Genomic DNA, 25,772 nt, shown 5'->3' with positions numbered 1-25,772 from the left:
TGAAGAAGAACTTCTTATCCCACCACTAAGAAAGAAGTTGGCTTGGTTTCAATTTTCAGGGACCCCCTCTATCACAACTACATCTAACATACAGGCATGGCTATAGGTTTTGCTTTTTTAAAAAACCCGCATTTAATTTCCAAGAAGTGTCTGAGTCAAAGTACTTGGAAACACAGTGAATGTTGCTTTCTATGGCCAACAGTGACCTATTCTCAATTTTCATTTCTCAGATTGGGTGCCAGTCTCCTATTTTTTCTTCTTTTCTTTGGTTTTCTTGGTTTTTTCCTTTTTGGGTTCCACTTGGCTTGCCTGGCCTGGTTCTGGAGGGTAGGTAAGAGGGGCTTTCAAAGTCTTCTTTTGCAGTTTTAGGTCTAATATTGCATAAGTGGTCTTTATCTCATTCTCCAAGAGCTCCTTCAGGGACTCAATCTGTGTGTGGATGGCTTTGCGGATGATATTTTCCAATGCCTGGAGAGAAACAGGACACAGCTGGTTTAGAGGGTTCTATAGGGAGCCAGGGAAGTATGGTTGGGTTAAGAGACAATGAACTAGTAGTCTCATCTTTGTCCTTTCATTCCTCTGTGACTTTAGATGTGGTTTCTCTAGCAGGGTAATTTATTACCTGGACGTTACATTGGACAAAGGTCAGTATGATTGGACAAGGAGTCAATGAACTCAAGTTCTAGCCCCAGCTTTGTCCTTTCCTTTCCTTATGACTTTATTTGTGGTTTCTCCAGTAGCATAATCTATTAGTTGGACATTGGACTAAACTTTCACATTGAGTGTCTTAATCCACATGGTAAAACCCTATAATCCAAAGGCTAGGAAGAGCTATTTTAGCCACATGTTTTTCCACCTCTAATCTCATATCAGAGCAGTTCCTTCAAATTTGTCAAATAAAGAGTTGGGTTAGATGAGCTCCCTCCTAGCTTTATATCTATGATGCTCTGATTCTATAATCCCCCCAATGCACAGTGACAATAATAATATTAGCAATTAGAGATAGGGGGACCCATTAAGAAGAAATGGGGTATGAGGAAGGGGAGAAGAGGAACCAAAAGATTCATTAATAGGGGGAAAGAAGAGGAAATAGGAAAGGAAAGAGGAAGGAAGGGAGAGGAAAGAAGAACTAGAGAAAAGAAGGAAATGCCTATAGCAGGGGCAGGATTTAAACACAGGTCTTCCTAACTCCAAGGCCAGTTCCCTAGCTACCTCTCAATCATATCACTTGGCAATATTGTGATTTACCTCTCGGTCTAAGACTTCCATCTCTTTCAAGGTGACTCCCTCAAAGATCTTCTGCATTGTATGTTCCCTTTCCAAGTGCAAGGTCTCCCTCAGAAGCAACATGTTGGTCCGTTTCTGCACCTCAGCAGCCGTGAGCTCAGCCACCTTCTGTTGATACTTCCAGACCTCTTTGTCGACACCCTCAGACAATGGAAGGGGCAGTGGCGGAGGGCAGAGGTCTACAGATTCCTTGGTCTGGTACACATCCTGGTCTCTACAGAGGACATACTGGTATAGTTTTAAATGCCGGATGAAAGTATTGTGAAAATAGTCACAGACAGCCATCAGATTGGAAGGATTAAACTTTGTTTCATATTCTTTGAGCTTGTTCCCAAGTATCTTTAGGGCCTGAGTAGTGGAGCAATCTAGGAACATAAAGAGACAAAAGAAAGGATGAGCTTTCTGAAAAGAAGTCCAAAGAGCTACCAGACCAACCATCTGTCTCCCACTAAGCCAGGGAAAATATTCTAGGTTGAAGACCGCAGGGTACGTATAGACAATGTGGGGGTTTGGCCAATGGAGAGAAGACCTTGAGATGCCTAGTCATTAGTTCATTATGAGTGAACTTGCTCTCCCCTCTCTCTTTTCTCTTTCTTTGTAAGTGTCCAGACTGGGATGGACATGGGGGCCATGAACATGAAAGGGTGTGTGTGTGTGTACAATATTTCCCTTACTGTGCTTGATACACATCTGCTCATACAATTGCCTCCCCACAAAGATTGCTGAAGTGATTTATATGTCTGTCTTGGTAATCCAGCTTCTGTGTCGGGGAAACAGAATAAGGCTGAAAATGACATGAGGCAGTCTCCTATTTCTGCCCTTTGTGTATGAAAATGTGCTCCCAAACAAAACATGCTCCCAACCTTTCTCCCTATGGGGAGAAGTTCTGCTTGGGTTTTTTTCCTCTCCAAGATTTTTTCCCCAACTTTGCCCCAGACTCTACAGTTGAGTTACTTAATATCTCTGAACCCCAACAGCATGTGGGGTAATAGGAATAATGTCTGTCAAGTTCCACAGGCCCCTCTAGGAAGGTGCTGCTGCATCAATTGGCTCCTGGTGATGGGAATGTTTTAAAGAATCCTCCCCCTCATTTTTGCCTGTGGGATACTCTTTCCAGTTGTCTTGGTTCCATGAGGCAATATTTACCTTTAATCTTCTCCCAGAGTAAAAAGAGGGTGGGGAAGTTACTGTTTTAGAAAAAATATTCATCCAAGGGGGTACAACATTGAAAATGCTTCTGTCCTTAGGATTTGGCAGGAACAGGCCCTCACTTTGCCAACAGTTTAAGCTATAGTTTGGACAGAGTTTGGCCTCCTGGGAGATTCCACCCCTCTCCTTCCTGGCACCAGTGAGGTAGCTCTCGACTTGTTCATTTTAAGGATCGACATGTTTTCCCTCTTTCCCATACTAAAAAGCAGGTGGGCATTAGCCAAAGCTACCAAAGTATGTCAGGTAGAATGATAAAATGGAAAGTATGATAAAGTGGATGAAGTGGAAAGAGTCAGAGGGCTGAGACTTGAATGCAGATTCCATAAAGTGAGTGACCTAATCCTCAGTTTTCTCACCAAAAAATGGGGGTAACAATACATATCTTACTCATCTCATAGTGTTAATGAGAAAATAAATATTAAAAAGAAAACTAGTATTAGTGCAAATGCTACATTCCCAAGCATAATCAACATCGAGTGAAAAAATAAGAAAAAAATGAAGGTATTTCTAATGACTAGACAAACCATTCAGTGATCAGTAGGTCAGTGATGGAGATGGGCTTGATAGGAGGGGATAATTGTGAGGATGATCTGCTGGAGAAATCAAGAGTGAATAGGTAAGGGTACACATATTGGAGTTGCTGAGAAGGGCCATCTCTTCTTCAGAGACAGTAAAAGAGGGGAGAATGGGGGATAATGTCAAGGGATTTTTAGATATAGAGAATAGGAAAAGGAGAGAGAAGGCCAGGGCAAAACGCCTCTATTTTTTCAATAAAATAGAAAGTGATATCTCAGCTATGAGGGTTGGGATGGGGGTGGTGTGGGCCATTTGGGGTGAGAAGATTTGGAATAGACACTGTGGGGAGCACGATAGAGAATCAGTTAGGGAGGAGTGAATAGACCTAAATGTATTGCTTTACTGCAGTCGATAGCCTGGTTGAGTTTAGATAAAATAAATTTATAGTAGACCCATTAAATATTATTGTATTCTTTCCCAAGCTCCATTCGGTAAGTAGCCCAAGAGTAGTAGCAGGAGAGGAAATGGATTGTTGTTGGTGTTCAATCTTGTCCAACTTTTCATGACCCCATTTGGGGTTTTCTTGGCAAAGATACTGGAGTGGTTTGCCATTTCCTTCTCCAGCTCATTTTACAGATGAGAAAACTGAGGCAAACAGGGTTAAGTGACTTACTCAGGGTCACACCACTAGTAAGTGTCTGAGGCTGGTCTTTGGTCTCCAGGCCTATCAACTGCACCACCTAGCTGCCTTAGAGGAGATGGATAGTGGGACTAATCCAGGGTTAGGTTTTGGAAAGCTGTTAGCTGTGATGGAATCGTGGTTGTTGTGTTTGTCCTTTGTTTTTGAAGAGAACCATGACATCAGGGACATGATGACATGACTTGCAGTTGACTTTGATTTGAGGGAGGGAGGGCTGTGCAAGGTCACCAGCCTCACTTTCTACTCCAGAGTCATCTAGATCCATCAGAATGATTGGAGATGACCCAGGATGCAGTGAGAGACCTTGGCCATTTTAGGCTAAGGCCTTTACATGTACCCACTAAGAGTGAGGAAACAGTTACCATTGACATTCACTTTAAGCCAGGAGGGCCTAAAATACAGCCATTAAGTGGAGCTTGGGCCAGGACCTATTGTGGTCCAATCTGTGAGCTTCAGAGTGAACTGGGTTTAAGGTTTTGTAAAAGGAAGAAAGGAAGGGAGGAAAGAAAGAAGTCTAGCCAGTAAACCACAAATTAAGTGGGCAGCTTCCAGCCATCAAAATTTATTTTCCTTTGGAGAGGAGGAGGAGGAGAGGGAGAGAATGAGCTGAGTTACCCAAGTAGCTGGGTCCCCATTCAGGCAGCTCAGTCTACTGAGAGGTTGCATTTGTCCTTTGTTTTCGAAGAGGACCATGACATGAGGGAAATGATGACATGACTTGAAGTTGACTTAGATTTGAGTGAGGGAGGGCTGTTCAAGGTCACCAGCCTTGCTTTCTCCTCCAGAGCCATCAGGATGCCTCGAGATGACTCAGGACACAGTGTTGAAAAGAGGAATAGGGAATTGGAGAGTGGAGAAAAGTATGTAGAATGTGAGTTGAGAATGGGAAGGGGAAGAAGTAAGACAGAACAAGGATAATGGTCTTAGAGAGTTGGTGGAAGGATTGGCCAGATGCTAATGATTTGCCCAAAGTCACTTAGGTAGTGGCTGAACTGAGATTTGAATCCAAGTCCCCTGCTTCCAAGTCCAGCATTCTTCAATGATAGAGGTAGCCAGGTGGTGCGGTGAATAGAGTGCTGGTCCTAGAGTCTGGAAGACCAGAGTTCAAATCCAATCTCAGACTCTTATGAGCTGTATGACTCTGGGCAAATCATCTTAACTTCTGTCTGCCTCAGTTTCTTCAATTGTAAACGGAGGCTAATAACAGCACTCTCCCCACCCTACCCTGGTTGTGGTGAGGCTCAAAGGAGAAGCTAATATTTGTAAAGCACTTAGCACAGTGGCAAGGAGTAGGTGCTTAATTGGTGTTTCCTTAATCCTTTTTTCCATCCCACCTGGAAGCACATGGATTAGTAGAGAAGAGAGAGAGGACGGTGATTCAGTTTGATAATCAAAACTGGGTTCTAGACCAATGTGGAGTAACTCTCTGCCACATTTGAATTCACGCCTTTCCTTTGTCATTTGCTGAAGAAAGCACCCTCAATATCAGTACACACTGCAGCTTGTCCTGTCGTGGACTGTTCCCGTCCCTTTCCCAAAGCCTCCGTATTCAGACATACATTGGTAGGGGGACCTGGTGCAGTGGTGGAGGATGGGTGTCGGCTCCTAGCCAACTGAAATTCTGAATCCTACTGACTTTCTTGGCTTCCTCGGGGGTCCCAACTACAATCCCACCTTCTATAGGAAGTCTTCTCCACAACCCCTCTGAACTCCAGTGCCTTCCCTCTTTACACTATTTCCTATTTATCCTGTGTATGGCATGCCTTGTATATGTTTATTTGCATGTTGTCTTCCCCATTAGATTGTAAGCTCCTTTGGGGGCAGGGACTGTCTTTTGCCTCTTTTGTATCCCTAGCTCTTAGCGGGGTACCTGGCACATAGTAGGTGCTTAATAAATGTTTATTGATTGACTGATTGACAGGTTGAAGGTTTGGACAACCACCACAGGAATGTATTCTTGATCACATGGATTTAACCTGTAGTCCTTTTATTATTCTTAATATTCTCTCAGTTTTGCTTCTCTCTTGACACAATTAAGGTATAGTCCAGACAGTTGTCTGAGGTCACATACTGAGTCTTCGTTGGGGTTGGAGTTACATCCACAGCCTCACCGAGTCTTCACTTTTCCCTTACTGGGCCCAGCTTCTTTTGGGAGAGAGTTGATTTTAATTTACAGAAAGAGAAAATCTAAGGCTTAAGAAGAAGTTTCTTGGCCCCTGGAGAGCACTTCTTAAACCATATGTTGGGAAGTCCAGGGCAGGTGACTCAGAAACCCATGGATTAAATCTCCGGGAGAAGCCCGGGCTGCTTTCCTCAGACAGATCTGTGCCTGCAGGTTCAACTTCAACATCAGGGAGTTGCCTTGATTTGCATTGGCTGCTGGGAACTTCCTGAAGACAACCCCCTCCCCCCATAACTCCCTGAAGGCCAGCACCTGCACAGAACACTGGAGGCATGGGGACTGGGTGGGGATAGGAGAGGAGGAGGAGGAGAGGACTGGAAAGGCAGCATTGTAGGACTTCAAAATCCAGGGCGAAAAGACATTTGATTTTAAGAATCACTAAACTTACCTCCTCCTGTCACCAACCGCTCCCCCCAAATGCATACAAATAGGGTTCAGGGTTTTGTAAGATTGATTGTACCCCACATAAATTTTGGAGAGTCTGGCTGGAAAATCCTTGGAAAGAGGCCTCCCCTTCTTTTGGGGAGGGGGGATATACCAGGGTTCCACTAATGCCCCCTGAAAAACCAGTTTGCCTGCAGTCACTTCAACTCTAGCCAAAAGAGAGTCAAAGCAGAGTTTGGAGTTGCATGATTTTCCATTCAGGAGGCCTTTATCAGGGCCTACTTTCCAAAAAAAATTTGGAGTAGATAAAGATTGAGTATTGCACAGTCTACCTTTTGCGGTCCTTTTTAGGGGTCTCCTCCCATTTTTCCCATACTCAGTGTCCTGATCTTCACCCTGCTCCAAAATCTAATCTTGTAGTAAACTCCAAAAAATTCATTTCTACCAAAGTGTAAAAGATGGCTAAATCTTATATGCATTTGAGAGAAGAAAGAGGGAAGGCATTTACTGGGAGACAGAGCCCCAGTTATAGAATATTTGACTTTTCTGTCTCCTGGAACTCTGAGAGTCAAAGCTTACTTATGCCCCCACCCCCATCTATCTTCTGACTCCAAGGATCATGTACTTAAAGGTGGAAGGGAACTTGGAGGTCCTCTAGTCCAACTCAGTTTTACAGGTAAGGATGCCAAGGACCATACAGCCTAAGTGACTTGCTGAAGGTCACACAGGAAATAAGTGGCAGAGATGGGATTTGAATCCAGGTCCTCTGACTCCAAATCCAGCAATCACTATATAATGCCACTCCCCTCCTCTTCACTGAAACCAATATTCTGCAGTCCTGTTTCAGCACTGGAGTGTAGTGGAAAAGGTCCTGAATTTGGAGCCAGAGGGTCTGGGGTTTAAACCCCAGCTCTGCCACTTGGCAGCTGTGTGACCTTAGGCAAGTGACTTTACTTCAATGGACCTCAGTTTCCTCATATGTAAAACGAGAGGTTTAGAATAGAACCATCTGAAGTCTTTTTCAATTCTCAGTATGATCTATGCTTGCGTGAGCTAGAATCTCCAGTAAAGAGTCATCTTCTGAAACCCGACCTGAGCCTCCAAGGACCTTAGGGACATTGTCTGTGATTGACTGAGTGATACAATAGATTTAGAGTCAGAAAACCTGCGTTGGAATTCTGCCTCTGACGCCTACAAGTCATGTGACCATGGGAAAGTTACTTAACTCATTGCAACAGCTCTCTGGTTGATCTCTTTCCCTCATCCATCTTCTCAATTGTGAAATGGATCTTCCTAAAATTTGGGTCTGACCGTATCACCTCCTATCACCTCCTATCACCTCCTATCACCTCCAAGATCAAATACGAAATCCTCTGTTTGGTTTTCAAGCCCTTCATAACTCATCTCCTTCCTCCCTTTCTAGTCTTCTTACCCCTCACTCCCTTTCACATGCTCTGTGATCCAGGGACATTGACTTCCTTGCTGTTCCACATACCTGACCCTGTCCAACTCTGGGCGTTTTCACCAGCTATCCCTATGCCGGGAACCATTTCCCCCTCATCTATGCCTCCCTCCTGACTTCCCTGGCTTCCTTTATGTCTCAGCCAAATTCCCAATTTCTACAAGAGACTTTCCCAGTCCTCCTTAATCTTAGAATCTTCCTTCTGCTGAGTATTTCCAGTTTATCCTGTTTATATTTTCTCTGTACATAGCTGTTTGCATGTTGTCTCCCTGGTTAGACTGTGAGCTCTTTGAGAGTAGGAGCTGTTTTTTGCCTTTCTTTGTATCCGTAGTGCTTAACATGGTGCCTGACTCTTAGAAGCACCTTGAATAAATGCTAGTTGCCTGACTAACTTAACCTCTCTGAGCCTCAGTTTCTCCATCAGAAAAAGAAAATAATTATATGTATTATCAGTCTCACTGGGTTAAATGAGATAATTTATATATAAAAGGCTTTGAAAACCTTAAATCACTAAATAATTATTATGCACTAAATGATTATATATAACGTACATATTATATATGTAACATAATATGTAGATTTGTATACTAAACATATGATATGTAACATATAATATATAGATATTATATACTAAATTATTATAAAGTATATCAGAATAGATTTCAGGGTCAAAGCTGGGGTGTCTAGAGAGTTGTTTCCACCAGCCTCATCTGTACAGGAAAGTTGGGAGAGGAGAGGTCAAAGTTTGAAGTGAAAGTGAAAACTAAATTTAGCCCTACTAATTAGCTAGAAACTTCAAAGCAGCTTTGAGACAAAGGGGAAAAGGCTAGGTGTTGGGGGGTGGGGTGAGGTGAACAAGGGTTAAGCTGATTTCTACTTACAAAGATGAATGAGAAAGACCCTATCTTGATTAACAGAATCCTAGATCTGATTCTTCTAGTTCAACCCTATCATCTTAGAGCTGAGGAAACTGACTTGTTTAAGGTCACATAGATAGTCGATACTTAACTCTGTTTGCCTCAGTTTCCTCATCTGTAAAATGAGCTGGAGAAGGAAATGGCAAACCGCTCCAGTATCTCTGCCAAGAAAACCCCAAATGGGGTCGTGAAGAGTTGGAAACAACTAAACAACAACAACAAATAAATAAAAAAGGGTTTGAACCCAGGCCTTTGACTCCAGATTCTAGGTTCTTTCTACTGTACCACTGCACTGCCTGTCACTCAGATTTAGGTCAAAGCTATTGCTACTCAGCTGATATTTCAGGGTCATTAGATCCTTCATAATTATAAAATGACCAGGTATCCTTGTCTAATTGGTGGAATCCTGCTTATTGATGGATTCCAGAAACATCCCAAGCTGGTTAAAGTTTTGTTGCAAACCCTTCTGGAGGCAAACTGAGAGGTGCTCAATTTGCTTTGCGGCTAATAGGATCTAAGATCAAACTGGTGATGAGGTTAGTTCACAGAACAAGGAAAAAGTCCCCTTTCAGTCCTACAGCTTCCAAACTACTTTGAGGAATAATCAGGGAGAAGGGAGTCCCTTTGAACGGCATTCGTATCACCCCCGCTATTCTTTTTCTAGGGTCTTTGACTGGAAGATGGGAGCAAGAACACAATCCTCTTATATTTTCTCACCCATTACCCACAGTCCTTTGCCTCACATTGAATGCATAGAAATAGCCTGTGGGCAGGAGTGACACTGCTGCTTTATGTCAGAGTGTAGGGCAGGAGCAGCTTAGGGATAGAAGAGCTATGTTAGATGTAATAGATTCATTTCTGAATTTAGGATATCCCTCTGTAGATGGGTGCTAGAGCTGGGTCTGTATCCTTCCCCCGAATTTCTTCCCCTTTTAAGACCTGCAGTAAGTTCCTGGCTTCTATCCTTTGTCTCCATCTGCACCCCCTTCCACTGCTCTATCCCAAATACCACCCCACTGGTGCCCCCTCCACCCCCTAATTCTACACCAAACATCACTCCAGTGAATCCTGCTTACTGCTTCTCCCCACTGAAGGGTAAGTCATTCCTCTTGATTTTACTTAGGAAACTGCCCTCCTTACACTGTCCCTATGACTGAAAGTTCAGGGTTAGCTGCAGGAAGAGGGGGGATAGTAGATTCAGTTCTGAGTAACCCTAGGGAATCTTCACCACCCACTAGTGCTCGGTCTTCCTGGAGGAAGTGGGGATTACCCAGCGCCGTTAGGACTGGTTTGATCCTCTCCAAAGGAAAACGACACTTGTGTTGAGGCTTCAAGAATTTTAACCCTTTACTAGCTATCCTGAGAGTTTGCAGTAGTAACAAGTCATTTTTGATATATCACAGCCCATTTTCATCTGAAGATCAAAAGGGCTGGGGAAACCAATGCTATTCAGTAATGGTTCTTAGTCAGTGATGGTCACAAAGATGCTGGTGCCTCATTCCCCAGGTTTAGGGTCCTTTTGCAATGAACCAAGAGTAAGTGATCTTAATGGTTACTGGACCTTGGACTGATGAAGAACAATTTGACCCCTTGGGGAGAGAGGGTTCCTGAAACTATCCTGTCTTCCTGTGGTCTTTCTGAGTGGATATAGTCCCAGGAGAATCCACCCCTTGGATCCTACCTTCAATCAATTTATTCAATTCACTGTGATAGATGGATAGATAGGTAGAGCATTTATTAAGCTTTTACCATTTGCTAGGCTCTGGGAATACAAAAACAAGCAAGCAAGATATTCTTGCCCTCCAGGATCTCACGTTCTAATGAGGTAAAACAAATATAAAGGGGAGCTAGGAAAAAATGCCCAACAACTAGGGCATGATATGGAGATGGCTAAAAGTGATTTGGAAGTGTGGTTCTAGGCAAAATAGGGATGATGCCCACTTATAACAGCCTAGTACCTCAGGGTTGAAGACCAAGTTGTGTGTGGGGGGTTGGGGTGGGGATGGAGAGTGGAGGAAAGATAGGGATGATGAGTCAGGGCAGCATGGTGTGTATAGATGGCCAGAAAAAGATGTGATTGCCAGGAGTGGGAGGAAGGTGGGTAGATTCCATTCAGGTTGCCTGGAGGGTGGAGAAGGGGATTCTAGAGCCATGGATCAGAACATGATGGGATATATCACCTTTCTTTCCAAATTGGTTTGTTCATTCAACTAAAGAGTCTAAGAAGTCCAAACTTTTGAAAAATGATAGATCTAAGATAATTGGTTCCCATGGTAGAGAGGAGATTTGTCTTTCTCACTTATCTATAATCACTCATTTTTGATGTCACCCTCATTTGAACCCCCAGATTTGTGGTCCCATTTTTCTTAAACTTTTTGTCGTTGTTACATATAGCTCTCTGGGAGGAATGAGGGGAAGAAATTTAGCTGATGTTAAAACAAAAGATCCATAAAAATCTATTTTAAAAAATTATTTTGATGTCCTATTCCCTTATTGAACTGCTCTCTGTTAACACTGTATAATCTGATAACTTTATCAGTCCTAACATTTCGGTTCAACTGTTCAACGCATTGTGCTGGGGAAGAAGTAAAGTTTAGCTAAGATTCTTGCTTATTTGTGTTTAAAGTTCAGTAATGGAGTGAGCCATGTACACTATGGTATAATTATAACCATAATACAAGTTAGAATATGATAAGGGATAAAAGGAGGGGTCATTCAGGGAAAGATGAGGGATAGGGGGGAAGGGATCAGGAGTGAACTTTATGGAGAGTCACAGAATTTGAAAGTTGGAAGGGACCTGAGTAACCATATAGTCTAACTCATACATGAAAGGAAGCCCCATTATAACATACAAGTGGTTGTCCAGACGCTGCTTGGGAAGAACTCACCACCTCCCAAAACAGTCTGTTCCACTTTTGGATAGCTCTGATTGTTAGGGAGCTTTCACTAATATGGAGCCTGAATTTGTCTCTTTGCCACTTCTGCCCCCTGCTCCTGGTCTTCCAGGGGTCAAATGGAACAAAGACTAGCTCCTCCTTAACATGACAGACCTTTAAGAACTTGAAGATAGTTTTCTTGTCTCTCTCCCCCCACCCTGAATCTTCTCCAGGTGTTTCCACAATCCAGCTAGCAGCTTCTGTGGGGGTGTAAGATCCACCAACAACCAGCACCCAGAAAGCTGCCAACACGCTGCCAAAGCACAGGTTCTTTTGATCTGCTTTTCTAAGGAAAGCAACGTTAAGGGGTTGACAAGCTTACTTTAATTCAGCATACAAATACAATTTGCTTAGTTCAGGGGAAAAGACCAGCATCCTGAACTTCAGAGCAAAATACAAACAAAGTACAAATATCAACAGACAGACCTTGTCTCATTCAAATCCCAATTCATAGTTACTAGAGTTTAACAAAGTCCTAGTATCCGGGTTTACAAGCTGGAGGGCCCTTAGCTACAGCTGCCTGGAGTCTCTGCATCAGCACACCAACACGAGTGAGAGCCCTAAACAAATTACAAACATCGACAGACAGACCAAATACAGATTCATAGTTACCAACATCTAGGTTCAGCCCGGAAGCTCATAATGTGGGCTGGCCCAGAGTCACTCGCGCCACCACTGCTGTGGGTAAGAGCTCCAAAGAAAGAAAAGCCAACCCTTGGTTTTATATCTTTTTTAGTGTCAGGGGTGAGTCACACATGCGACTCACCCACGTGACCTAAAATCGTCACAAAGAGGTGACGTAAACCCACGGTCTAAGAGCCTCTGGTGTCCCAAACCTATCACTCAAACTCATGTGTAAACTAGGCCTTCCCCTGAGTTAGCCCCACCCTGGGCCCCACCTTAGTTACCAATCTACACCCACATAGGTTTTACACCTAATAGGGGTTTGGGCCTGGGGCTTAGCACCTAGTAAGGCTCAATGAAATACACTGAATTACTCAAAGGAAACAAAAGCCAACTAAGTGCTAAGAGCCCATTTTGCTTACCAACACACCAGGTTAAGTGTGCCAAGTTCCTTAAATGAATCTTCATATGACATGGACTCAGGGCATGGTTGCCTTTCTCTGGATACTATCCAGCTATAATAATAATTAATAATGCTGATGATAACTAACATATGCATAAATATATATAAAATATGTATACATATATAATATATATAGCCCTTTGACAATTGCTTCAGAGCTAAACTCATTTGATTTGTGCTACCATTCTGTGATGTAGGTACTATTGTTATCCTCATATTTCAAATGAGGAGATGGTGCCTGAGAGAATATAAGTTGTTAGCCTAACATCATACAGCTAGCATCTGAAACAGCATTCAAACCCAGGTACTCCTGACTCCAGCTCCAACATTTTATGCCATCTAGCTGTCAGTTACCTAGTTTAAGAATTCTAAAACTGTAGCACCCAGAATTGAACACAATTCATATGAGGTATGAGGAAGGCAGAGTCCAAAGCAATCATCATCCCCATCTTTCTGGAAGCTCCGCTTCTCTTAATTGTCTCCCAATGTTGCATTTGATTTTTGGCTGTCACTTTTTGCTGCTAGATCATGTTGATTTGCAGTCCACTAAAACCTCTAGATCTTTTTCAGAACAACTGCTGTCTATCCGTGCCTCCTCCAACTTATGAGCAGGTGGCACCTCAGAGGGGACATGAAGAGAAGGATTTTAACAAGTGGAGAAGTGGAGAGATTGCTTTCCAAGTAGAGGGGACAGAGCCTAGGTTACCCTACTGTTTACAATACATTTACTTTTATCCAAAGGAATTAATGTTACACAGGCAAGTGTGGGAGATTCATTATTTTGTTCATTCAACAAGCATGTATTAATTTTATCTTAAGTGCCCAGGATTGTAGTAGGCACTAGGGCTAAAGACTTAAAAAAAGAAACATTTTCTACCCTCAAGGAGCTTATATTCTGTTGGAATGGAAGAGATAGAAATAACATATATACAAAGGTATACAAAATAAATGCAAAGTAAATTTGTGTGTGTGTGTGTGTGTGTGTGGGAAGGTACTAGGAGGATCAGGATGAGTCTCATGTAGGAGGAAGCTCTTAGTATGTTTGAGATCACCCCTGAAAATCACATACCCCAAACTCATCTAGCAAAGATCTCATGGAACAAGGTTAAAAAAAGTAAGAAGACTAACCTACCCCAGATGAGACTGGCACTAGACCTTAGTTTGACTAAAAAAGCTGGGCCCTTTCCTGTGTGATATCCTGATTCTACTAAGGGAAGGGAATAAGCATTTATATAGGACCTACTATGTGCCAGGCATTATGCTAAGTACTTTACAAATATCTCATTTTATCCTCACAGCACTCCTGAAAGGTATGTGCTGCTATTATCCCTACTTTACAGTTGAGGAAACTGAGGTAAACCGACGTTAAATGATTTGTCCAGGATCACACATGAGTGTCTGAGTCCAGATTTAAACTCAGGTCTTCCTGACTCCAGGCCCAGTGTTCTATCCATTGTGTCATCTAGTTGCCTACGTTCCATTCTCACGCATAGGTGAGAGGAGAGGTGCCCAGAAACATCCTGTTATGCTCTATTCCCAGCACATCTTCATAAGGGCTGGTCTGATAGCTGGAGCACTTGCAGGCTGGCACATTGAGCTCAGGAAGATATGGGTTAAAATTACAACTTTGACATTCACTATCTGTGTGTCCATGGGCAAATCTCTTAGCCTCATTGAGCCCTAGTTTCCTTATATGTAAGATGGGGATAATAGTAAGTATAATACCTAGCTGGTAGGGTTGTTGTGAGCCTTAGATGAGGAAATGTATAGACAGTGCTTTGAGGACCTTGGAATGAAATACAAACATATATCTCTGGGGTAATGGTGGTGGCAAGCTGCGACTGACTTCTTTCCAAGCATTTCAGGAGGTGTGTGCCCATTCTTGGCACTAGCTTTTTCAGAGTATCATCATCATCATCATCATCATCAAAATGTGTTGACTAAGGGCACCATAATGCCAACTCTGTGCTGGTACATAGTGCTGGTACAATATTGTCCTGAAGGAGTTCCATAGACTGTGTTTTCTGATATTCAAAGAATTTGGACTGCTTTATGCATATTCCTTATCTAATATAAGTTGGAAAATTCAAAAATTGGAATTTATTTAAAGTTCCTCAGAATAAAGATTGTGGAATTGGTGAGCAAGAAAAGGCAAACTCTTTCTGTTGGGTCTACCGTCCTCTTGTAGGGTTATCTGTCCTGCCATCATGCCCCCAAAGTCATCAGGATTTTGTCATCTGCTCTGAGACTTCCTTTGCCTGAGTACTCTGTAGCTCCTCCACTCCCTCCTTTGTATGTTGTCTCTTCAAATCAGAACATGAACTCCCTGAGAAAAGAGACTGTCTCAATTTTCTATTTCCATCTCCAATGCTTAGCACAGAGTTTTCTTTCCTCAGAGTTGGCACATAGTGAGTGCTTTTCCATTCCATTCCAATGGGCCTCAAGTCAGAAGATGTGAGTTCATGTCCAGACTCTGCCACTGACTAGCTGTTTTATTAGTCCTTAGAGACCCAGATTCCTAAGGTATAAAATGGGCATTATGACAATTATACTTTTATTACCGGCAAAATTCTAGGGCTTTACAAAATGTGTGGTTAGTGACCATCAAGAAAAGGAAATCTGATCATAAATATGGCTTCACTAAGAACAGATCATGCTGGATTGACTTTACTTTTTCTTGATAAGATTACTAAAGTGGCAGAGCAGGGGAATTTTATGGATAGTTTATCTGGACTTTGGTAAAGGACAGGAAAAGGTTTTTTTGTTATCTTTGTGGACAAGATGGAGAGATGTGGGCTAGATGACAGTATAGGTAGATGAGTTCAGAAGTGGTTAAATGATTGGACCTAGAAACTAGACTGTCGTTCATTTAAGGAAATCCAGGAACCAGAGTAGAGGTGGGGGTGGGGGAAATGATGGATAGTATTTGAGTGAATGTCAGCAGAGGGAGAAAGAAAACTGATTTTGTCATCGGAGTGTACCCCAGAATAACTACAGAAAGAGGAAAGAGATGAGGAATTTAGAAAACATCATAAATCTGGCATAAAGGCATGATAGGGGACTTCAATTATCTGGACATTTTTATTTGCTAGAGTTTTCTCTCCATCTATCTGTCTCTGTCTGTCTGTCTCTCTCCTCTCTTTCTCCACCCCTCCCTTCTCTCTAAGTAGATGAGGGGAATGATTATAGTTTATTCAGTTTTAGCTTAGTTTTTGATAAAGTATCTCATGCTATTCTTGGGAAGAGATGCAGACTAGATGATAATACAACTAGATGGATTTATGACTGCTTGGATGGCCAAACTCAGAAGAGCAGATGTGAATGTTTTATTGTTGACACGGCAAGAGTTCTCCAGTTCACAGCCCCAGGGACCTGTGCTTGGCCCTATGCTGTTTAACATTTTTACCAGTTACTTAGATAAAGGACTAAATAGCATCCATCCGGCTCTCAGATGACACAAAGCTGGGAGGGACAGCTAACACACGGGAGGATCAGGATCCAAAAAGATCTTGGCAGGTAAGAGAAGGCTGAATTTAATGAGACTAAATTCAATAGGGATAAATGTAAAGTCTTACATTTGGATACATACAAAAACCCAAATTCTTAAGTACAAAATGGAGAGGGCGTGGTTAGCCAGCGGTTGTGCTAAAGAGGAACTTGGTCAGTCAGTCTGTCAAATAGTATTCGTTAAGGATCCTATTACGTTCTAGGCACTATGCTAAGGTCCAGAGATATAAAGTAGGTGAAAAAAAAAACAGTCCCTACTCTTAAGGAGCTCACGGACTAATGGAGGAGACAATGCAAATAACTTCGTTGTTGTTCAGTCGTTTCAGTTGTGTCCAACTCTTCATGACCCCTTTTGGGGTTTTCTTGGCAGAGAAATTAGAGTGGTTTGTCATTTCCTTCTCCAGCTCATTTTACAGATGAGGAAACTGAGGCCAACAGGATTAAGTGACTTGTCCAGAGTCACACAGCTAGTAAGTATCTGAGGCCAGATTTGAACTCAGGTTCTCCTGACTCCAGGATTGGCGCTTTCCACTGCACCACCTAGCTGCCCCAAACAACCATGTACAAACAAGCTATATACAGGATGGAAATAATCAACAGAGAGAGAGAAAGAGAGAGAGAGAGAGAGAGAGAGAGAGAGAGAGAGAGAGAGAGAACACTGGCATTAAGAAGGGTCAAGAAAGTCTCTTTGTAGAAGGTAGGATTTTTAATTGGAACTTGAAAGAAATCAGAGAAGACAGGAGGAAGAGACAAGGAAGGAGAGAATTCTAGGCATGGTGGACAGCCATTGAAAATGTCCAGAGTCAGGAGATAGAGTGTCTTGTGTGAGGAACAGCAAAGAGGCCAGTGTCACTGAATCACAAAGTTCATGGGTAGGGCAAGGTCAGGGGAATAAAGTATAAGAAGACTGGGAAGATAGGAAGGGGCCAAGTAGTGCGGGGCCTTGAGTGCCAAAGAGAAGATTTTAAAGTTGATGCTGAAGCTAATAGGGAGTCACTGGAGTTTACTGAGTAGTGTGTGTGTGTGTGTGTGTGTGTGTGAGAGAGAGAGAGTGAGTGTGTGTGTGTGTGTGTGAGAGAGAGAGAGAGAGAGAGTGAGTGACTGTGTGTGTGAGAAAGAGAGTGTGTGTGTGAGAGAAAGAGAGTGTGAGTGTGTGTATGTGTGTGAGAGAGAGGGAGAGAGAGAAAGTGAGTGTGTGTGTGTGTGTGTGTGTGTGAGAGAGAGAGAGAGAGAGAGTAAGAGAGAGAGAGAGAAAGAGAGAGAGAGATGGCCAGATCCTTACTTTAGGAAGACCAATTTGACAGCTGAATGAAGGATGTACTGCAAGTAGGAAGACTTGAGGCAGGGAGGCCAATCAGTAGGTTGATGCAACAGTCCGGGGCGGGGGTGGGTGGGGGAGATGATGAAGGCCTGTCTCTGCTGAGGTGTCAGATATGAGAGGGGTAACAATGAAGAGAGGAGGGATGATTAACACCTATGTTGCGAGCCTCAGTAACTGAGAGGAGAGTGGTACTCTCAACAGTAACAGTGAAATTAAGAAGGGGGGAAAGACTGGGGAAAGATAATGAGTTCAATTGTAGACATGTTATATTTAAGATGCCTTAAGGACATTCAGTTTGAGATATCCATTAGGCAGTCGGAGATGCAAGACTGGAGGTCAGCAGAGAGGTTAGTAGGAGTAGATGAGTAGATTTGAGAACCATCAGCATAAAGATGATAATTCAATCCATGTGAGGTGATGAGATCACTAAATGAAAGAGTATAGAGGGAGAAGAAAAGAAGGTCCAGGACAGAACCCTGTGGAGATGCCCTCTGTCTGTGGATATAAATCATCTGGACAAAGATCCAGCAAAGGAGATTGAGAAGGAGCGTTCAGACAGGAGAACTCAATTAGAGTATAGCAGTGTCATGAAAACCTAGAAAGAAGAAGATATCAAGAACAGGGTAATCAACATTATCAAAGGGTGCAGAGAAGTCAAGAAGGATGGTTTGGCACTTAGAGCATTGGTAACTTTGGAGAGTAGTAGCATTGGGAGGCAAGTATTCAGGACCTGGGACACAGTAGTCCGGTGGTACTCTGCCAGATTCCATCTGAGCATTGAGTTTAGTTGTATTAAATTTCTGGAAGGGCATAAGAGGAGGATGAGCAGGCTAGTGAAGATCCTGGAGATTATGCCATTAAATGGTTCATTGAAGAATGGGGAATATTTCAACTAAATAAGATTTAGGAATGAATATGGCAGACATCTTAAGTGGTCCTTGTAAAAGAGAGGGATTTGCCTCTGCTTGGCTCCAGAAGACAGAGATGGAACCACAGTCCGGCCCCTTCCTACCTTCCCAGTCTTCTTATACTTTACTCCCCTGACCTTGCCCTCCCCAAGAATTTTGTGATTCAGTGACACCGGCCTCTTTGCTGTTCCTCACACAAGATACTCCATCTCCCAACTCTGGACATTTTCAATGGCTGTCCACCATGCCTGAAAGTTGGGGAGAGCCAAATTTGGGCTTGACAATGAGAGTTGTACAAAAACATAATGGACTGCTTTGGGTTTCCTAGAGTCCTTAAAGTGAAAGCTGGATGACCAATTGTTGAAGATATTATAAAGATAATTCCTGATCAAGAATGAGTTGAGACAGGCAGAACCCTGGTTTTCCTTCTAGTTCTGAGATTCTGGGATACATACTTCCCAGAGCTGTGAGGCTACTTCATATATCTTTAACCACATAAGGGACTTTGTAAATCTAATATGCTATAGAGTGCTAGCCTGTTAATCGTCAGAGAGAGCTTCGACCTTGGAATCAAGAGAATTGAGTTCTAGTCCTGATTCCAACAAGCTGGCCAAGTTACATAGCTTTGCTGAGCCTCAACGTCTGCATCTATAAAATGGGTTGCTATGAAGAAAACCCTTTCACATTACAAAGTATAAAGTGCCATATAAATGTGAGCTGATATTATCTTTTTTTTGGGAGACAAGTGGGACAAATATGTTCTTTTCTCCCTACTCCCACACTCAGCTTTTTGGACAACATTTGAATAACTCTCTCTGGACTAGACCTGTTCTGTTACTCCTTTAATATTTTTCCTAGAAACAGTACCAAGAGATAGGATCCCTGATATTATCAGGAGCAGTAATTAGACTAACAGATCCAAGTCAGGAATATATCAGTCAGATGCTTATCACTCATATTCAACTTGCTTATCACCATCTCTGAATTTGCTTTTGCTGTCCTATACTCTCGGCAGTTCTTACCCATGTTTTCTTGGTTTTCAGGAGAATGTCTCAGAGAATGGTTAAAGATCTTACTTCTTGAGGTTCCTTTTTTCTCCTTATTTGCTGGGGATAAGTGTATATTGAGGTAGCTAGATGGTGTGGTGGATAGAGTGCCAGGTTTGGAGTCAGGAATATTCATCTTCCTGAGTTCAAATCTGGCATCAGACATTTACCAGCTGTGTGACCCTGGGCAAGTCACTTAACCCTGTTTTCCTCATCTGTAAAATGGCTGGAGAAGGAAATAGCAAACCACTCCATTATCTCTGCCAAGAAAACTCCAATTGGGGTTGTGAAGAGTTGGACATGACTGAAATGACTGAATAACAACAATGATGAAAAGTCTATGTTAGGCAATCCAGTAACTTCTCCTGACAGGGAAAGTATGGGAGAGGCATTTATGGAGCATCCCTATCTCCAAGGCCTACCCACATACACATTCTTCTCACCCAGAGAATGGTGATGCAAAGCTCATTGGCATCTCAGATTTGAGAGTCATGCATCCCAAGTAGTTGCTTTTTCCCAGATCCCTCAGACCTAGTTGCAGGGATGACCTCATCCCCAGTTGGAGAGTAGTAGCCACCTAGCCATAAAATAGCAAATCAGAGCCATAACTTCCAGGACTTTGGGGGCCTTTACCTTGTTGTCCTTGAGAGGCAGCCAGTGAGAAAAAAGCATGATCAAATGAGATAATATTTGCTTAATAATAATTGCTTATTCCCTTCCCTCACTTGCCCAGCAGCTAAAACTCCGGATTTGGATTCAGAGGGCCTAGGCTCAAATCCCTGCTTTGCCACTGACTATCCTTATTACTTTGGGCAAGTCGCATAATTTTCCTAGGCCTCAATTAACTCATTTGTTTAAAGGAAAGGGTCGGTTTAAATGACCCCCTAAGTTTTCTTCCAGTTCTAAATATGTAATCCTATGAGGCTGTGCTTGCTGGTGCCCCCCACCCCCAAATGTTTATGTATCGAGTATCCCAAAAGTCTTAGTGCAGTCCTAAGCTTTGGTAGCTTAAATCTTTAAACTTTAGTAACTTACAATTACACTAAGACTTTTGGGACACCTTGAATGTGCACCAATCCGATCCATAAATCCTCACCAGAGTCAAGGCAAAAAGGTGGGACTGTGGACCTTGCTGAGCTAATCAGAAACTTGGGGCCACCCCGGGAGCTGGGGTCAGAATGGGCATGAGCCTATGCGCTGTGACAAACTGGGGGATTTTAGTTGCCTGGGGCAGCCTCCAGATGGGAAGGGCTGCTTTGCACTTGCACATATGATCCAGGTGTCTTTGTGAGTCCCAGTCTCTACAGTGACATCTTGTCATTCCACCCATAAATAGTTCCTGCTTCTCCAGGAAGGATTATTTAGGTAGCTTTGGGTGGGAAGGAGGTCATCCCCCGTGTCATCTCAGGCCACAAAGGCAGCCAACCTCTCCTACTCTGTAGTCATGACTCTATGGGAGTCTCTATTGGAGAGACCCCACAGGGTCTACTCCCAGAGAAGCCCAGCACCTCTGCAGAAACCCTAGTACCACACACACACACACACACACACACACACACACACACATACTTCTACCTCAGGAGCTGTCCTAAATGTAAGGACCAGCCTGAGTTTGAGGAAGTTTGGGGGTCAAGGCCTGGACTAGGTCTTTTCTTCCCTATCTAAAGCTCCAAGTCAGACCCTCTTCTCTTTACAAGTTGACACAGGTCCACTTAGCAGATTAAAAGCAATTGAATCCAGCATGTGTGGCTGGGGCTGAATAGCAGAAGTCCAAGGGACAGGTTAGGATAATGGCTTTCATAGTGGATAGAACTCCAGGACCTGGAGTCAGGAATGTCTGAGTTTAAATTCAGCTTCTGACAATTTCTAGTTGTGTGGAGGTTAACCTCTGTTTGTCTCAGTTTCTTCATCTGTAAGATGGGGATTATAATGCCTCCCTCCCAGGGCTGTCATGAGGATCAAATGAAATAATAACTATGAAGTGCTTAGCACATAGCAAGCTCTATTTAATATTACCTACTATTAGTATTATCCAAATTCTGATTGGGCCACTTACAATAATAACAATAAGAATAAACTATTCTATCTAGCCTTTTAATATTTACAAAGCACTTTCATCATAGCAACCCCGAGCAAGTGGTGGCCCCATGTTACAGGTGAGGAATTTGACTCTCAGAGAGGTCCCAGAGAGACTTACCCAAGATCACATGTTTGGTAGATGGCAGAGCCAAGCCTCAAAAACAGGCTGTCCCACGTGTGTGTGTGTGCGCGAGTATGTGGTCCCCTACCATCTTGAGGTTTGCTGCAATCTAGCTTATCTTGTAAGATGATAGTAATACTTTATGATCATGGATTTAAAATTGGGTCACACAGGTAGTTAATGACAGAGCTAGGCTTTGAATCCAGAGCCAGCATGATGCCCTCAAGAATGACAGCCTTAGGGACAGCCAGGTGGTACAGTAGATAGAGAACCAGCCCTAGAGTCAGGAGGGCCTGAGTTCAAATCCAACCTCAGACACTTACTAGCTTTGTGACCCTAGACAAGTCATTTAACCTCAATTGCCTCAAAAAAAAAAAGACAGCCTTTTTCTTGGGCCTGACTTCAAGGTCTACATTTCTGAGCATATCTGAGGTGTTCAAGATCACTTATTAAGTTAGAAACCGAGCTGCTACTCCTGCCTAATTTTTTTTTGCCTGTAGATTTTGCTGAAGTAGACATCATGGGGTTTTAGGGACTACTGAAGGCAGAGGAGCTTCAGAAGTCATCTAGTATCATAGAATGTTAAGTATCCTTAGCCCACATCTAATCCAACAATTTACAGATAAGGAAAAGGAGGCATATGGAGGGAAGGGATGCTGTTACCACCCTGGTATGGGCCCTCCTAGCCTGCTGGTGGGTCTCCACTACCTTTCTCCCCATTCCAGTCCCTCCTCTGCTCAGCTGCCCAAGTGGTGTTCCTAAAGTGCAGATCTGACCATGTTTCTCCCCTTACTCAATAAACTCCAGTGGCTCCCTATCACCTCTAGAATCAAATATAAAAATCTTCTCTTTGGTGTTCAGAGCCCTTCATGGTCTGCCCCAACTCTGCTCACCTTTCCATTCTTCTTATGTCTTCTCCCTTTCCCCCATGTAACTCTGTAATGTGGTGACACCGGCCTCCTTGCTGCTTCTTGCACAAGACATTCCCATCTCCCAATTCTAGGCATTCCCACTCATTGTCCTCCATGCCTGGAATGCTTTCCTTCCTCATCTCTACCTTCTGGTTTCCCTGGCTTCTTTAAGTCCCAGATAAAACCTCACCTTCTACAGGAAGCTTTTCCCGTGTGTCCTCCCCACTTAGTTTTAGTGCCTTCACTCTGTTGTTTGACTCCAATTTATCCTGTCTATAGTTTGTTTGTACTGAGTTGTTTGTATGTTATCTCCCCCATTAGACTTCAAGCTCTTTGAGAAGAGGTACTATCTATTGACTTTTTTTTGTATTCACTGAGCTTAGCCCAGTGCCCAGCATATAGAGAGTACTTAACAAATATTTACTCGTTCACTGTCTCAGGTCACAAAACTAGTCACAAAGTCAATTGTAAGGCTGGATTCTCAAACCAGATATTCTGACTCCCAAGTTCAGAGCCCTTTTCTCTCATTCATTCCCTTCCTCCCGGCTTCATACCCAGGGCAGATGCAGATCCTCAGGAGCCATGAAGGATGAACATCCTTGTCCATGTCTCTGAGGTTATTCCCCTTAAGGCAAAGAGGACTTCTTTCCCTCATGGAACTTCAAGTGACTGATTGGAGGAAGAACCAGCTTGTGTGAATGCATGGAGCCACAGAATAGAGTAGTGAGTTTGGGGAACAGGGATAAGTCCAGTTTGGTAGGAACATAGGGTATGTAGAGGTAAATAACACAAAATATGCCTGGAAAGGTGGTGGGAACTAGGTTATGAGACTTTTCTCCTGGGAAGGAGAATTACCACAGCCATGCTCTGACTCTTGGGTTCACATGATCTGGATAAGCAAAGTTCCTTGGAAACCAGAAGCTTCAGAAAAAGTGCTGACCCTTTTCCCACTCAACTAGCTAATCTTAGCATTTGTGGTAGAATTAAAGGATAGAGGACAATGAGCCCTCTTATCTCCTGTTCTTTGCCCCAAGCTAGGGTACAAGTCAGCACCTCTCCTTTCCCCTACCATTCACCATATATGATTTTGCAAATCAGAACTAGTTGGAGTGTCCTTCCAACACCCTAAATCTCAGCAGCTGTTCAGGTTTCCAACATTTGCTGTTTGTGTGACTTTGAGTAAGTCATTTAACCTCTCTAGGCTTCAAGCCAAGAAATGTAGCTCTAGATTTATGATCTACGACTAATGAACTGAGCTACAAGGAAGAAATGCCTATGGCTCTCCCTCCCTCAAATCCCCCAGCATCTCTCCTGTGAGAACTTGGGCAGGGTTTGCCAAAACTTTACATTTTCTGCAAGTTCCTCAGACAGGTAAAGCCCCTTGCCAGAATGGAGTGGAAAACACCACCCCCTCACAGCTCCACAGCAAAGGTCTCCACCCTAGTCTGGACAGGATGCCAGACCAAGGAGGATATGATTAGTGTCACTCCTGTACGCTGAAGAAGAGGCAGAAGAAGACTGCTTTCCCTCCAGCCCACATCAGAGCACAGAAGGATGCTCATGGTTTGGTCATGCACCTTTTTTTTTTTCAATCTTGATCCCCCAAGAGGGTGGGGCCCCAATGAGCTTCTGCTCTTGAATAAACTACAGTATTGGCAATCCTCTCCCTTTCCAGCAGCAGCCCAGATCAAGTGCAGGAGATAAGAGGAGTTGGCAAGCCAGCAGAGCAGCCTGTCTTGGCAGAACTTTCAATCGCAATTGTGCAAACATGACCCTCCTTAAATTCTTTATGCCAACTCTGTTATCTTGTTAGCAAACAGGGATCAACCAACATTAACCCCAGCCTTACAAAATCCCCGGGGAAGTTGAATTTTACCACAGAGCAGCCACATAGCGACGAACAAACAGAGGGGCAAACATCAAATAGCAGCATTCCACATCCTGATCTCACCAATAATCTCAAATGTTACAGAAGTTTTCAGTGCTGTCTAATTGCCTAAATCCAATGGCCTTTTCATAGTCCTCATCCTACTTGAGTTTTCTGCAGTTAGTCTTCCTGGTGGCTCCCTCTTCCTTCTGGATCCTCTTCCCTCCTTAGCTTTCAGGACACTGCTCTCTCTTGATCCTCTTCCTACCTGTCTGACCACTTCTCAGGTTGCTTGGCTTGGCATCCATGTCCCAACCTTTAAGTGTGGCAGGACCCCAAAGCTCTGTTCTGGGTCTCCTTCTCCCTCTTGGTGTTCTTTTTGGTGATCTCATATTGTCTCCTAGGCTCATCTATAATGTCTTTATGGATGACTCTCAGATCTATACATCCAACTCTAATTTTTTCTTTTTGGACACCAGTTTCCCATTGCCAGCTGCCTATATAACATCTCTGCCCACATGTCAAAATCAACATATCCAAAATGGGATTCATTCATTATCTTCCCCTCACACCCTCAGCTCCTGCAAACTTCCCTATTTTTGTCAAAGGCACTGTCTTCCAACTCTCCTGCCACCCCTCGCCCCTGCCACACACACACCTTAGTCACCCAAGTTTCAAGATACCTTGAATCATACTTGACTCTTCTTTGTTGCTTATCCAATAAGTTACCAAGGCCTATTTATTTTTTTCTCTATAAGATTGCTCTCATATATCCCCCTGTCTTTACTTACACAGTGACCATCCTTATTCAGGTCCCCATTACCTCTCACCTAAATTGCTTCCATAGCCTCCTAATTGGTCTTCCTGTGCTCAGGCTTTCCCCTTTCCAATCCATTCTGCTCTCAACTACCAGTTTTCCTATGGCACAGATCTGATCATGTCATGTCCCTCCACACTGAAAAACCCTCAGTGATTACCTATTGCCTCCAGTATAAACTATATATTTCTTAGACTGCCTTGTAAAGGTCTCGGCAGTCTGGCTCCAACCTACTTTTCCAGCACTATTTCATGTGACCTTTCCCTCCCCCCTCTCCCATAATCTATGTTCCAGCCACAGTGGACTTATTACTATTCCCCAAGCTCAGTATTCTGTCCTCTGCCTCCATGCATTCACACAAGCTGGTCCCATGCCTGGGATGTATTCTCCCATCTCTGTTCCTCAGAATTCTTGCATTTCTTCAAGGCTCCACTCAAATATCACTAATTTCTGATCCCTCTGGTCTTTAGTATTCTCTCCCTCCTTGAATTGTATCCTATTTGTTTATCTCTGTC

At 43.2% G+C, this 25,772-nt stretch overlaps 1 protein-coding gene across 1 annotated transcript in view; it reads right to left on the bottom strand.

Moving 5' to 3' along the window:
* Positions 1–246: 246 nt before the first annotated feature.
* Positions 247–25,772, bottom strand: part of C3H8orf74 (chromosome 3 C8orf74 homolog) — a 43,764-nt gene continuing 18,238 nt past the window's right edge. Inside the window, exons 3-4 of the mRNA XM_036748354.1 lie at positions 1,249–1,652; positions 247–468 (exon numbers count right to left, since the gene is read on the bottom strand). Coding sequence (XP_036604249.1) covers positions 247–468; positions 1,249–1,652 — 626 coding nt within the window. The remainder of the gene's footprint in view (positions 469–1,248; positions 1,653–25,772) is intronic.

Source organism: Trichosurus vulpecula, chromosome 3 (genome assembly GCF_011100635.1).
Source record: "Trichosurus vulpecula isolate mTriVul1 chromosome 3, mTriVul1.pri, whole genome shotgun sequence".
Classification (NCBI taxonomy): Eukaryota; Metazoa; Chordata; class Mammalia; order Diprotodontia; family Phalangeridae; genus Trichosurus; species Trichosurus vulpecula.
Note: the sequence above shows the minus strand (reverse complement) of the source record. Positions and strands in the feature narration are given on the sequence as shown.